The sequence below is a fragment of the Ranitomeya variabilis genome, chromosome 6 (genome assembly GCF_051348905.1).
Source record: "Ranitomeya variabilis isolate aRanVar5 chromosome 6, aRanVar5.hap1, whole genome shotgun sequence".
Classification (NCBI taxonomy): Eukaryota; Metazoa; Chordata; class Amphibia; order Anura; family Dendrobatidae; genus Ranitomeya; species Ranitomeya variabilis.
The window spans coordinates 525,769,068-525,784,838 of record NC_135237.1 but is presented as its reverse complement, the minus strand read 5'-3'; the positions used below and the strand labels follow the sequence as shown (position 1 = coordinate 525,784,838).

Here is a 15,771-nt window from a genome sequence, read left to right as displayed (position 1 = left end):
ATTTATTTTATAGATCTTCAGCACAAAAAGTGCAATTTATATTATGTAGAGTCATTACAAACAGAGTGTGCATTCAAGTGTGTATTTCTGTTAATGTTGATGATTATGGCTTACAGCCAATGAGAACCCAAAAGTCATTATTTCAGTAAATTAGAATACTTTATAACACGAGCTTGAAAAATAATTGTAAAATTACTCAATGCACTCAATACTTGGTCTGGGCTCCTTTTGCATCAATTACTGCATCAATGTGGCATGACATGGAGGCGATCAGCCTGTGGCATTGCTGAGATGTTATGGAAGCCCAGGTTGCTTTGATAGCAGTCTTTAGCTTGTCTGCATTGTTGGGTCTGGTGTTTCTCACCTTCCTCTTGACAATATCCCATAGATTCTCTATGGGGTTAAGGTCAGGCAAGTTTGCTGGCCAATCAAGCACCGTGATACTGTTGTTTTTAAACCAGGTATTGGTACTTTTGGCAGTGTGAACAGGTGCCAAGTCCTGCTGGAGAATGACATTTCTGGACCGTCCACCGGGGCCATGGGGTTCTCGGTACCGGGTCAGGTACTTAAAGGGATGTGTCATGGTGGCGGCAACCCGGTCCATGGCCCTGGATGCGCATGTATAAGGGAATGTATTTAAAGGGATTATATGAATAAAGTTTGTGTTCATGACACCACCTGTGGCATTCAGTCAGGAGTGACCAACGCTGCTTAAAGGGGTCCTCTGGGGTAGTGTTTTGGCAGCTGAGATGGTATGGCTTCCTTCCCACAGGTGAACCTGGGTCCCCAGGGCTCCCAGTGTAGGAGGGACAGGTGATAGGTGGTCTAGTAAGAAATGGAGGACACAGGGTTGCAGTCTCTTTACCTCTCTACTAAAGGTCTCAGGCAGCCACAGTTTAGGGTACCGGATCACAGGTGCAGGTACAGTCCGGCTGGCTTGGAAGCAATTCTGGAATCCCCTTTAACAGGTGGGGTTGGAAGCTTTCCTTCTAGTGCTGTGGTGTTGTAGTCCCTTGCTGCCCTGGGCCTCACACAAGGTCCTCAGGTTATCTCTCTGTCCCCCTTTAGGTAGGACACTACCCATACGACAGGTAACTCGAGCCTTTTTACAGGATCTCTAACACGACCCGGGCTCTATGCACTACTGTGTCCTCAGGTGTCAATGGTGGACAGGTAACTTGCAATCTGCTGTCCCGACGGTTTCTGCCATGGGGCATAGAGTTACCCCCACAACCTCGGTCTTCCGGCTGCAGGTATCTTCACTCAACGTGGAGGAAGCCCAGTCGCAACTTCTCTCTCCAGCTCTTAACTTCTCCTTTACTTCTTTCCTCCTTCATGGTCTCTACAAAATGTTCCCTTCCTTTCTCTGCCTTTTTCAGGAGCTGCAGCACTTCACGTGGCTGCACGGCCCCTCTGATTTCCTCTCTCCTGTGTCTCTCTGACAGACTGACTGACTTTCCCTCCAGACCAGAATATATATATATATATATATATATATATATATATATAGGGGAGCCACCCACAAGCTGGATCAGAGCTCCCTGTTCTGGCCTGGAGTGTGAACATGTTGCATGTTTGTGACACCTGATGAAGGAGATCATTCCTTGCTTCAAAGCATGATATCACTCTCCCCGTGAGGAATGCAATACCACTGCAATAACCAGGAACCTGGGGTGTTACATTTCCATCTCTAAAAAGCTTGTCAGCAGAGGGAAGCATGAAGTCCTCTAAAATTTCCTGGTATACGGCTGCACTGACTTTGGTCTTGGTAAAAAAAACAGTGGACCTACACCAGCAGATGACATGGCTCCCCCAACCATCACTGATTGTGGAAACTTCACCCTAGACCTCAAGCAGATTGGATTGTGGTCTCTCCACTCTTCCTCCAGACTCTGGGACCTTGATTTCCAAATGAAATGCAAAATTTGCTTTCATCTGAAAACACCTTGGACCACTGACAACAGTCCGGTTCTTTTTCTCTTTGGCCCAGGTAAGACTCTTCTGGCATCGTCTATTGGTCATGAGTGGCTTGACACAAGGAATGCGACACTTGTAGCCCATGTCCTGGATACTTGTGTGTGTGGTGGCCTTTGAAGCAACGACTCCAGCAGCAGTCCACTTCTTGTGAATCTCCCCCAAATTTTTGAATGGCCTTTTCTTAACAATTCTTTCAAGCTGCGGTTATCCCGGTTGCTTGTGCATGTTTTTCAATCACACTTTCTCCTTCCACTCAACTTTCCATTAATATGCTTGGATACAACAGTCTGTGAGCAGCCAGATTCTTTAGCAATGACCTTTTGTGGCTTACCCTCCTTGTGGAGTGTGTCAATGACTGACTTCTCGACATCTGTTAAGTCAGCAGTCTTCCCCATGATTGTGGAGGCTACTGAAACAGACTAAGGGACCTTTATAAATGCTTAGGAAGCCTTTGCAGGTGTTTTTGTTCCACGTGCCTGCATGGAATAAGATGAAAATAGTCAAAACCGCAAAACATTAGATAATGACTTTTGGGTTTTCATTGGCTGTAAGCCATAATCATCAACATTAACAGAAATAAACACTTGAAATAGATCACTCTGTTTGTAATGACTCTGCATAATATAAGTTTCACTTTTTGTGTTGAAGTGAACATTTTAAAAATTAGAAAAAGGAGAATGGGCCTATGCAAAAGATTGGGCACCCCATTCTGCCGCTGTATTAAAATGTATAGAAAAAAATATAAATAATTATACTCATCTTCCCTCCAACCCCCCGCCATGCAGCATCTTCTTCTGAATCAACGGGAGCGCATGACATCACTGCCACCAGTCACACGCTTGCCGACATCAGCTGCTGGCCTCTGAACTGACTGGTCTGTGTGCCGCAATACACTTCACCTGAAAGGACTTGCTGGCATCGGCGTGAGGTGCCACACGCCAGGCCCGGTTACAATGGCGACCTCTGCAACAATTTTAGATACGCGCCTGCATGGAATAAGATTAAAATTGTCAAAACCGCAAAATGTTTGCAAAAAAAAAAAGTTTCCCCAGAATTCCTCAGCTCTATATCATATTGTGGCAAATAAAGAATACCGTAGTTGCAGATCAGTGAAGCAGGCAATTTATAAGAAATAATAAGCTGAGGATCATTGTTGGTGCCGTCATGTTAAGTTTAGTGGATGACTCTCCGCTCTTGTATGAGCCGTAGGCTTCAGCCTAAATATTTAATACAACTTTACCCATATGACCTGGCTTTCAGGCACGTATATTTCAGTCCTGTAATGCATCACCAATGACATAGCCATGCACATCATGAATCCATGAACTATGCCTGTAAAGCAATGACTCACATTGATTGTACAAGATTTTCTATTTGTGCCGTTTCTGCCCGTTCCATTGACTTTCAGTGAAGAGGCAATTTGTATGCGAGCACTACATTCAGACTCGCTACAATTCATAGAAAAGAGGAGCTCAGGACCCCCATTACTCTGTTCAGTGGGGGCCAAAGTGATCACATATTAATAGCTGATCCTGATACAGGATTTATAGGAAAAATCCCCTAAATGGCTGCAGATCCAAATACAGATTCGCTGCTTTTGGCTTGATCTTTGGTTTATTTTTTTATAGTTCTTTACATATAAATTATTTTTTAATTTTTAGGGTAAAACTGCTTAAAAGTATAAGTTGCCACATGTGTACAAGTAGAAAAACACTAAATGACGTGTAGCCTGCATTTTTAGCAAATTTTCAGACAGTCCTTAAAGGGGTTTTCACGGCTCCAAGATCATATCCTATAGATGATGTAATAATAAAAATATTAGCAAACACCTTCATTTATAAATGTAGTATAATTCTCCAAATTAGCTATGTCCTTTATCCCATGTGCAGGGCAATGCAGCAGCTTAGGTATCCATGGTTAAGACTACTAACAACTAACTAACTGTTATTATATGAGTGGTCAAAGCCATGGATAACTAAGCTACTGCAATGCCCTACACATGGGGTAAGTGACATAGTGAATCAGAAGAACTATACTACATTTCTAATTGGAGGAATTTGCTAATATTTTTATTACACTTACTACATATTGGGATAGGATCTTGAAGATGAGAATACCCCTTTAAGCAGTTAATCAGCAGAATAACTCTGTGTACTGTGAGACCACTAAGGGTAACCTACTATGGCAGAGAAGACTGTAGTCAGGATTTATTTATATTCAGGTCTTACATGAGAAAACCCCTTTAATTATGACAGAGAACAATCTGCTGGAACGCCTAAGAGGAGTTTCTACTGATATGATACAATGTGAGTACAGAGGAGTGTTTGTAGTCAGGATCCAGTACTGAATTACAGAATTTTAGAGACTTCGAGCAAATAGACCTGAATTGAAATAACTGTTATAGACTGACCTGGGTTGGGGTAATGGTATTGCAGCCACTAGAGGCAGTACCAGCAGGTAGCATAGTCAGGGATAGCCAAGGGGTCAGTACACAGGATCAGCAATGTAGTTTAAAGGAGCAGCACATAGCATAGTCAGGGATAGCCAAGGAGTCGTTACACATAAGCAGCAATATAATCTTAGAATGAAGGTGCAGGTGAAAGGAAGCTTGACTAAAGGCTGGGAGCTCAGTATATGCCAGGTTTAAATAGGGTGTTCAATCAGAGTGGAGCCAATTAAGAACTCAGGGTGGAGCCAATCAGGAACTCAAGGTGGAGCCAATCAGGAACTCAGGATGGAACCAATCAGGAACTCAGGGTGGAGCCAATCAGGAACTCAGGGTGGAGACAATCAGAAACAACAAAGGTACAAGTATCTGGGTTAGCACAGAACTGTCCAGCTAACTTTATAACTCAGAGGGAAGAGCTGCCACGTGGTGCACAAGAGCTACTGAGTTTGAGTCTCTTGACAATAGCACTATAGAGGAAAAATGGGTCAATACGAAATATTTGAAAGGTGAAGATTCTTACACTTTATAACTATTGACCCCAACTTGTATCCAGATAAATTTGCCATTCAAGCTTAATTTTGTTTAAAAATTTTTGAAACTAAGAAAAACTACAACATTCACATAACATCAATAAATATCCATTAGATATTAACCCATTATCTACCAATGTCTTTTTTTGGGGATGCCTAATCTTTAGCTTCTAGCAACTAAGATTTTATAATTTATATAATTAGGTCCCATTTTTTGTGTTGTGTTTGTAAAATGAATGTTTTCAAAATAGGAAATCATGTCATTGTCATTTTTATTTGAATATTGGGACGCCCTTTTCTGAAAAATCCGTACTTGAAAAAATTTTGCAAATTATGTTTCTGATTCATTAGGACCCGAATCATTAAAAATCAGTCATTTAAAAAAAAAAAATAGTAATGGGTTAATAAAAATAACCGCACAATGAAATTCAGGCTAGATTCCTCTCGACCCCAAACATGAATAATTAAAGCATATTCATTTATGTCTTACGTAGAAGCAATGCATAAAAATGGGAGAAAATAATTATTATTAAATACGTTTGTTTGTCCTTTAACCTTGGCTGTTATTGCAGCGCTGATGCCACCGGCGCTCGGTTATTAAGATTCTCAGCATCTTCCCAGAGGAGCAGGTCTGTGGCAGAACACGGTCAAAAGGAAATACACATGTATCAATAGTCACCAGAGCATGAAAGAAAATGAAAAAAAAAGTTCTTGACGTAAGGTTATGCATATTTCAAGTTCAGCTTATTACAAATGCATGATTTTTCTCTTTCCTGGATTAGCCTTTATTCCACTAAGTTACGATGCTGCCGTCAAATTCTCTTTTTTGATGAACACAGAGGGGCTTTTTGGCACCCTCCTTATTAGACAGCACCCAGTCCAAAGCAATGATAAAACTAACCATAAAGAATATGACAATAAAATATTAATGTTCATGGTTCAAAAACAGCTCCACCCCCGTCCACTGGTTATGGATGGTATTGCAGCTACTTCTATGCAGCTAAAATGTAATATTAGACACAACCCATTCACGAGTTTGGTGCTATTTTTGAGACAAAGCAGCCATGTTTTTTTTATTCAGATTTTTTTATGATAACATGGAAGGTAATAAATTATTTTTGTCTTTTTACATTTCAGGTTTAAAGTCTCTAGGAATGACCATCGCTCAGTGTTATGAAGAAGTCGGCCTTCTGCTCCTCTTCCTGTCGGTGGGCATTTCCATATTCTCCGCCTTGGAATACGCTGTTGAGCATAACGTCCCTGACACGACTTTCACCAGTGTCCCCAGTGCCTGGTGGTGGGCGACGACCTCCATGACCACAGTAGGCTACGGAGATATCAGACCGGACACCACGTTTGGTAAAATTGTGGCGTTCTTGTGCATTTTATCGGGGATCTTAGTTTTAGCGTTGCCAATAGCTATTATCAACGACCGATTTGCTGCTTGTTACTTCACATTAAAAATGAAGGAGGCAGCTCTGAGGCAAAGGGAGGCCTTAAAGAAGCTAATGAAAAACATCAACACTGAGTCCGATGTCAACGTAAATCTAAGGGACATTTATGCTAAAAGTATCATGGAAATGTTACGACTGAAAACCCGAGAGCGGGCGAGCACAAGAAGCAGCGGAGGAGATGAATTCTGGTAATTCTAGAGTGTTTTGAGTTTGTTTTTTTACCTTTTTTGTCTCAATTACAATTTAGCTTTACTTGGATGTGGCTTTTTGCATTCAGATGTAGCAGGCATCAATCATTTCATTTTTTCGGGATTTTATTATGCTTCATTTTTGTTATGTTGATAAATCCAGCTTTTGGCCATAGTAAAGGCTCCCTTCTGCTCTGCAGATTCCCGGTCATGCGAACAAATGCTCGAGGTGTGAGATACAAGAAGGAACCTTCAAGAAACCTTCAAGAAAACGCCATGGATCTCTCCATCAATAACGAGTGGGGACAACATTAGACTTTAGGGTGGCTGTCCGGATTTGCAGCATTTGCCCAAAATGCTAAACCAAGGATGAAAAACTTCATTTAATACAATATTTTGTGCAGAGAAACAATATCCTGAAGACTGGAGACCTACAGATCCGGTGACCTCTCGACAGAACTTCCTTTTCTTACTGTTAGAGCAGATGCTGATGACCTTAGATCTCCTCATCCGAGTTAATCGGGATGATTATTGAAATGACACTCTGATCACACTCTAATCAGAGTGTGATCAGATTGTGATCACAGTGAGAGCCGATTGGAATCATCATATTACATAGCCCTGTGTACTTACAATTGCTCATTTTGCCTTTCTACCTTGATAATTCAATTCTCTTTTCTCTGCCTTCATTTCATCTCCCTTCATTTATCATTCCCCTCTTCCACTTCAGACCCAGCTGCTTCCTCCTCCTCCCTCCATAGACTTTTGCAGTGAATGATGACTCATGCAGGGAAAATTGACCTCCTTTTACATAGAGCTTAGAAGGATTCAGCTAGCCTATTTTTAATCACGTGATGTCATAGACCTAATGGGGTAAAGAAGAATTAGCCAGGTAGAAAGGCAAAATGAGCAATTGTAAGTACACAGTGCTATATAATATGATGACTGCAATATATTAAGAGAATAAAAATTTTGATGGGAGGAGAGTTTCTTTAACAAGCACATTTTAAAGAGTAACCATTGTTTTAATTTTTATTTCATAAATCAATAGTACACATGAAAGTAAGAAACTTTATATGCTATGTTAATGGAGAAATTTGCTTTATTCTTGCTCTTGGACTGATTACTCTCAATTCATAAGTAAAATCTATAAAATATACATTCTGTGAAGACAGATCTTCTCATTACTGAGATAGGAGATGGCAGTTGGTGTTTTTAGAATTCTATGAAGAAGGGAGGAGCTAGAGGCGGAGACAAACATCCTGCCTGAAATGACAGTTACAGTCTTGCAAAGACAGATTTCCCCTAAATTGAGAATTTTGAGAACAAATGATCAGTCCCGGCAGAGATAGAAGAAGATTTCTCTGATAATATATATTGCAAAGATTCTTATTTTCACATGTATCATTATTTATGGAAAAAAAAATTATAAAACAACAGTTATTCTTAAATACATTTCCCCTAGTTAGAATACACAAATATATAATGTATATTTAAAAGTTTATATTTTTTTATCCTGAAAAAAACATGTTAATAGTTTTTTATTAAAGTAGAAAAAGCCATTAATAAAAATGATAATAATAATAATAATAATAATAATTCTGAGCCTCAGAGATGATTAAAAGCTAAAACAGTAAAGCATGCATAAATTAATAAATGAGACGTTAGAGCAGCATCTAAAGAAAAATGTTAATTTTACCTACAGAAATAAGACACTTGATGTTTAGTTTTTAAAAAGCTATTCGAACACTGATGATACAACGTCCTTTTTGAAAGAAGTAAAAAATTGGTAATTAATACTGTATGTAAGAAAATAAAACATAATTATCAAACTTTGGATGCATCTCTAGGTAAAATATGGCAAAGTCTACTCCTTGGGTCGAAAATTTGAGCAGCAGCTGATTGAAGAGAAGATGTTACGGGGACAAACTTCTCTACATTTATTACACTTTTCTGAAGCCATAAAATAATAAACTAAAATTATATTTAGAATTGAGAGTCCTCAGTGGTTGATACCTTTTAATGGCTAACTGAAAAGATGGTAACAAATTGCAAGCTTTCGAGATTACTCAGGTCTCTTCATCAGGCATAGACTAATACCAATTCTGAAGAATCACATATTTATACACAACACAGCACAGAACTGTCATTATGGGAGAGTGATAAGTGATAAACAGTTGTGTCCCTAAATATTGGAAAGTTCCTAGATTAGGAGTGAATGTTTTGTTGTCCTCTGATTGGGGTCTGGTTCTGTTGTGATGACCCCACATGGTCTGAAGTGCAAATTCCTTAATTGATGTAAAAAGACATAAATCCATGCGACACATTCATTCCTGCAATATCCCACACCAGGATGGATTAAATGCCTGCAAATTCTTCCTGGAAAACACAGGGACTGATGCGGATTCTGTGGTGACACTTATAAAATTCATCCTCACCCACAATTACTTTGAATTTGACAAGATCTATCTACAGGAGACTGGCACAGCAATGGGAAGTAAAATGGCTCCACAGTATGCAAATCTTTTCATGGCCAAGCTTGAAAGTGACTTTTTGTCCTCATGTCCCATCAGGTCTCTGGCCTACTATCGCTACATTGATGATATTTTAATCATTTGGATGGAGTCTGAGCCAGAGCTAAAGATGTTCCATGAACAGTTTAATCAATTTCATCCCACCATCAACTTGACACTCAACTACTCTATCATTAAGCTGCAGAACAATAAAATAGAGACATCCCTTTATCAGAAGCCAATCGACCGTCCAACATACCTTAAATGGGACAATTTCCATCCAAAACACATAAAAAACTCTATTGTCTACAGCCAAGCCATCAGATACAATCGTATATGTTCCAACCCCATCGATAGAGATGAACACCTTGGTTGCCTCAGAAAGACCTTTTTGAATCAGGGCTACCATCCAAGAACAATTGAAAACCAGATCACAAAAGCCACCAGAATATCAAGGAACACCTGCTACATTACAAAGCTAAAGAAGAAAATAACCGGGTACCTCTAGTAATCACCTACAATCCAAATCTGGAGGTTCTAAGGGGAGCTGCACGGAAATTACAACCTTTACTGCAAAAAGATGCCCGATTACAATCCATTTTTCCAGACCCCCCACTACTGTGGTTTAGGCAGCCCCCAAATCTAAGAAGCATCATTGTCAGAAGCTCTCTGTCCTCTCCAACAGCTGCAGGAACCTTTCCTTGCAATCAGAAAAAATGTAAAACCTGTCCATTTATAATGACCACGGACAAGATAAAGATCCCCAATTCACATCAGGACTACAAGATACCAGGTACATTCAGCTGCGTCACTTCTAATGTGGTGTACCTAATTATTTGTACTAAATGTCCAACTGGGGGTCTGCATTTAGGGGAGACAAGGCAAAAACTGAGGACAGGGATGAATTCTCACCCCCATACTATAAAAGAAAAAAGAATGGATCTAGCACCATGGACCTGAAATTACTTGTATTGAAAGGTAGCTTCAACTCTCAGAGAGACAGGAGAATTTGGGAGTATAAACTTATGACGATCTTTGACACACTTAGTGCAGGAATGAATGTGTCGCATGGATTTATGTCTTTTTACATCAATTAAGGGATTTGCACTTCAGACCATGTGGGGTCATCACAACAGAACCAGACCCCAATTAGAGGACAACAAAACATTCACTCCTAATCTAGGAACTTTCCAATATTTATGGACACAAATGTTTATCACTTATCACTCTCCCATAATGACAATTCTGTGCTGTGTTGTGTATAAATACGTGATCCTTCAGAATTTTCTTTAGTCTGTGCCTGATGAAGAGACCGCAGTAGTCTCGAAAGCTTGAAATTTGTTACCATTTTTTCAGTTAGCCATTAAAAGGTATCAACCACTAAATGGAGACCATTTGAAAAATGGCTTAAAAGGTACCTGTCACCAGGTTTTCCCAAAATCAACTATGGCCTCCACCTTTCCCTTTTCTTTAACAGTAGTCTAGCAACCCGCATATAAGCCCCAACCCTCTCTGCGTAGCCCAAAAGATACCTTTTATTATCCCCTCATATGGCATAATCTGATTTTATGGTCTTGCTCTGCGTCTCTTTGCTCCCCGCAATCGCCCTTCTCCTGCCCATCTTCATATGGGTGACGTTTCCTAAGTCATCCGCCCAGCTCCCCCAATCTCGCTCCTATGCAGGCACACTTGGGGTATGCGCTGGGAGAGGAGAAAAAAGTGACAATAACCCGGAAGAAAATCTGGTGCATGAGAGCATGGAAAGTCCTGTAATGCGCATGCGCTGGCTTTTCTTTGAGTCATCGGCACTTTTTTGTCTTCTCCTGACGCATGCGCATTACAGTACTTTGTCCTGCCCACAGCACCGGCACAAGAGCCTAGTGCACCTGCATAAGAGCGACATTGAGGGTGTTGTGTGGATGATGTAGGGCACGTCATCTACATGAAGTAGAGAAGGAGGATGGAAATTGTGGGGAGAAAAGAGGCGCCTAGCAAGATCATCAACGCCAACCACACCACACCGTATGAGAGGATTATAAACAGTATTTTTTGAGACATGCGTTGGGGGTTTGGGGCTTATATGTAGGATGTTATACTGCTGCAAAAGAGGCGGTAAAGGTGGTACCCGCAGTTTACATTGGGAAAACCGGGTGACAGGTTCCTTTCAAAGCAAAAGTATACATAGCCTTTAAGGGAAAATGTTTTTTGTGATCATAAATTATAAAAACGTTCTACTTTTGACATCTTTAGCATTTGCTACTACTGTACACATTATCTCCCTAAGACAAATAAAATACTTTTTATGTGCACATGCCGGACGCAGTGGTATTTTGGAGCTGGACTGTGCTGTATTTAGAATATTGGACCCTCTATCGATCACTATCTAATACATGTGGGTGACGGCCTTTACCATCAAGTGGAATCTACTCCCTGATCTAAATCTAAACAGTTATACCAATTGTGTAAAATATAACGTAGAAACAAAATTATTTTCCCATTCTAATTTTATTTTTCATAGTTTATTTATTCTAAAGAAGAAATACAGAGATAGAGTAGTATATTATTCCTGTTCCTTAGAAGCAGAGACAGAATTCTACAGAATCGCTTTGTATGTATTTTATGTCCATTGACTATAATCTAAATGTCACTTTGTATGATTTTATTGAGTAATACTTAACGCCATTACATTTTTTATTGTGTTGAAGATAGGCCTTAAAAAGAATAAAGAAACCAATCATTTTATTTGTTCAGATAATAGTGTCTTTCTTTTATATGTAAATATGTGGCCTCATTTACACATCTGTTTTTTCTTTTTCTTATTTTAAAAGAAGAGACAGATTTTGTGTGCTAGATCAGATTTTCATCTGTGATTTTTCTCATATGACCCCCACAATTTTGAAAAACATCTCCTACCCATTAGAATGTTAAAAATGGAAATGATACTGAGTGTGCATGTGATGCGGCTGCAGTGCAGTTAGCACAACCTCCACCAGGGGGTACTGGTGAGGGAAGGGAGGTTGCACACTCACAGCGTAGCAACCCTGAGCAGCCGCACAAGTGTCACAGGTCACGAAAGAGTGGTCAGACGAGCAGAGTCAGAAACTGTCAGGAGCAGAAGTATCAGAGGTCACAGCGATGCACAAAGTCAGAGGCAAGCCAGAAGTCAAAGCCAAGCGGGAACACGGTATCTAAAAGGTGAGACGTAAGACGAAGTCGGGGTACAAGCCAGAAGTCAAAGTCGGTCGGGGAGCGAGGTATCAGAGACGAAAAGCAAGAGGAGGGCATCAGAGATCAGGCTGAGTCATACACTGTAAGGAAAACCACCAGATGAACACTACGTCAGGGATAGGGAATGGGTCTAACACAAATACGGGAAGTCAGAGGCAGAAGGATCATCAGGAAATAGCTGCTCTAGCCTAGAAGCATGAACTATCACTGATGCTGGCCAGCAGACTGCAGAGGACTGAAAAAGCCCAGCCAGCTCCAAAATGAGGCAGAGGGGGTTAACCCCCGCATGACTAGTCCAGAGAGAGGAAAGCAGAAAACAAACTCCAGACTGGACCATGACAGTACATGAATAGAATCCTGGTATCCTGGTAATCCTGGTAAAGTGAGATTTTTTTTCTCAGTTGAAGGTTTTCAAAATTATAAATCTGTTTTAGTCTCCTTTAACCCATCGCATTTTTTAAATAAAAATTATATGAAGTATAAGAGTGGTAAGACTCCTACCTCTGAAGACACCAATCAGGTCATGTATATTATGTCATGCGTTGTATACATATATTGTGTTATGTGAAATGTCAACTACATACTGTGGTTTTAGTGTACGTTATAATAATAATCTTTATTTATATAGCGCCAACATATTCCGCAGCGCTTTACAGCTTAACAGTTTCAAACACAACAGTCATAAGTAACAACGTTAACAATACAATAATAAAGCAAAATAAGACGACCCTGCCCGTGAGAGCTTACAATCTACAATGAGGTGGGGGAGATACAAAGTACAGGTGTGCATTTACAATGATGTATTTACAATGATGGTCCAGCCATCTTCAGGGGGTGGGGGGTAGATGAGATAGTGAATGGGCTACACACATAAACATAAAATGACTTTGATTAGTTAACGTGATAGGCCGCTCTGAACAAATGTGTTTTGTGCGAGCGCCTAAAACTATGCAAGTTGTGGATGGTCCTAATATCTTGGGGTCTATGAATAGACTGAGAATATGGTAATGTACAGCATAGGTTAAGATATAGATTAGGATCTAGGACATAAGATATGGGCAATGGAATTAGCACATACTGGTATAAGATAGTAACTGTAGTTAGCTGGGGATATAGGATAAATAGTTACTATAGGATAAGGATTATAAATGCAATATATTTACTGTACAGTGTTTGGGGAAGTTCTGTCAGCTACATACTGTAGGTACGCTGATGTTGTTTTACCCTCTGCCGAGCACTTTTTGGTGAATAAAGAAAGAATTTGTTTCACAAGTTCGTTGAGCCGGATTTCTCATGTTTTGATTATTTATTCATGCCAAACACACAGATCTGCACGGCCTCACTGAATAACAATGCCTTTTTATCGGCTTGCACATATCCGATTTATATGCTCGTGTCATCAGGGTTTAGCCCTTGTTTTCTGATTTGTGATCACTCACTATAATCTACATGGGAAAGAATCAGAAACAAGAAAATCAAGATCTATATTTGCTTTTATTGTTCACTAAACACGTGTAACAAAACGATATAAAACGGCCACAAGTTCCGTTATGACAATGAGTGACCCTGATATTTGCTTTTGGTGTTTTCAGAGCTATTCTGGACATAGAGGTTGTTCCAGTCAAATCCTGTAATAAAAACATACAAAAGAAAAATATATCAGTTTAAGATGTTGTCTCAACTTAATAAATGGTTAAAATCGCAAAGTGCTTGTAAAAAGAAGCAACTTTGCAATTTACTTTTAATTAAAAATCCTCTCCATCCTCAAGAAACAAAGGAAAATTAATTCTGTAGTGTGCAGCTCGTTGCCAACATTCGGCAACTCCTAGCCAATGAGTGCAGCACCTGCAAGCTCTTCACTATGCAGCTTGTAAGTGCTGCTCAGAAGTTGGTCAGATCACATCTCCAATTTCGCAGAAGTAAAGTTCAGGCCATTGGCTAAGCCATGCTGCCTACCTGATCTGACCATCTTCAGCATCGCACTACCCCCTGGAAATCAGGAGGCCAGGAGGGAGAGGAGAGCATTCCATAAGAAAGGAACATGAGACAACCCCTTTAAAGGGAAAGAAATCTCTAGCTTCTGTGTATACGGTTTTAGGTTTAGGAACCGAAATGGCCAAAAACTAGTTCTGAGCTTTTGGACTAAAAAATATGGGCATGAAAATATATTTTTTTTAAAAAGACAAGAAAAGGTTAATATTGTCCATTTTCTTTCCCACTGACCTGTTCAATAATGGTGGTCATGCTGTCTCGGGCCAGGATCAGTTGTCTTGTACTTGAGCTTTTTTAAACAAAATGCGGTTTTTAACCCCAACACAGTGGTCTCGGCAAAAACGCAGGGATACACAGCTGACCACGACAACGACAGCCAGGGCAATCAGGAGCCACTTGACCGGTTTCGGGATGCCCTCATGTACCTCCTTAACCAGTGAGATTGACTCCTCCAAGTTCTCACTCCTGGTTTTCTCCAGTTCCCGGCTTGAATTTGTTGCATGTAAAGTTGGTGGTGTTCTGGCAATGACTTTAGTCAGGGACAATATGAAGAGGAGGCAAATAAAGCCAAAGCAAGACATTGCCGAAATGATTAGAAAAAGATTTAGAAAAAAATGCAATCTGACTGATGAAGAAAGCGCTCTGTGGCTACTGCAACCAACAATGAGCAACACAATGATCACACTACCAACCTTCTGCTCTCAGAACCTCTTGCTTGTGATGTCACAGGGTGAAGTCTTATATCACAATGACCCAACACAGATCACAAGGACCTGTTCTACTGGAAAGACATTGAGGATTTCTGCTGCTTAAGGCCTCATTCAGACGTCTGATCCAGAGTTTGATCAGAGTGCTTTGCATGCCACCCGATTTTCTTGTACATGGAGAAATTGAAAATAACAATTTTTCCGCCTTCTCCATTCTGAAAGTCCGTAAAAATCGGACCACACTTGAATGTCATCCGACATGGACCTATTGCATTGAGGATTTTGATCTAACCTTCGAATAAAAATCAGACACGTTTCCAACATTTACCATGGACCACTTGGCCCCAAAGAATATGATAGGTATGGGTGCTATCCAAGAAAAACACGCATAACACATGTACGCAAAAATTGGACATCTAAATGAGGCCTTGATGTCAAGAAATGAGAACACTTGCACATACTTATGCTTGATTCATCAGTTGCATTTTTAGGTCACTTTTCTTTTTCCTGTCATGGCTTTCGTTGCTGTTTTTTCGCCCCAAAAAATTACTCATACAGCTCATGAATTTCACTGGAAGTTAAAAATTGACTTTATTTTTAGCTTTAAATATTTTTGCAAATTTTTAGTCCAAAAAGACGCACGTAACGTGAAATTCCACAAATTTGTATGCAATAAAGTCACTCCCGGGGGAAACTGGAGTGCAAGTGCATAAACATTTAGTGAGTTTTTAAA

General features: G+C 40.1%; 1 protein-coding gene and 1 long non-coding RNA gene across 2 annotated transcripts in view; one reads left to right on the top strand and one right to left on the bottom strand.

Annotated features, from left to right (window-relative positions):
- The window catches only part of KCNV1 (potassium voltage-gated channel modifier subfamily V member 1), a 38,998-nt gene extending 31,802 nt beyond the window's left edge, over nucleotides 1-7,196 (top strand). Inside the window, exon 2 of the mRNA XM_077271095.1 lies at nucleotides 6,094-7,196. Within this exon, the coding sequence (XP_077127210.1) occupies nucleotides 6,094-6,602 (509 nt within the window). The 3' untranslated portion in view covers nucleotides 6,603-7,196. The remainder of the gene's footprint in view (nucleotides 1-6,093) is intronic.
- A 6,618-nt stretch (nucleotides 7,197-13,814) lies between these two features.
- On the bottom strand, nucleotides 13,815-15,018 carry LOC143781504 (uncharacterized). Its single transcript, XR_013216740.1, has 2 exons — nucleotides 14,563-15,018; nucleotides 13,815-13,967 (listed from the first exon to the last, which is right to left on the bottom strand). It is a non-coding gene; the product is annotated as an uncharacterized LOC143781504 (long non-coding RNA).
- Between the last annotated feature and the right edge of the window lie 753 nt (nucleotides 15,019-15,771).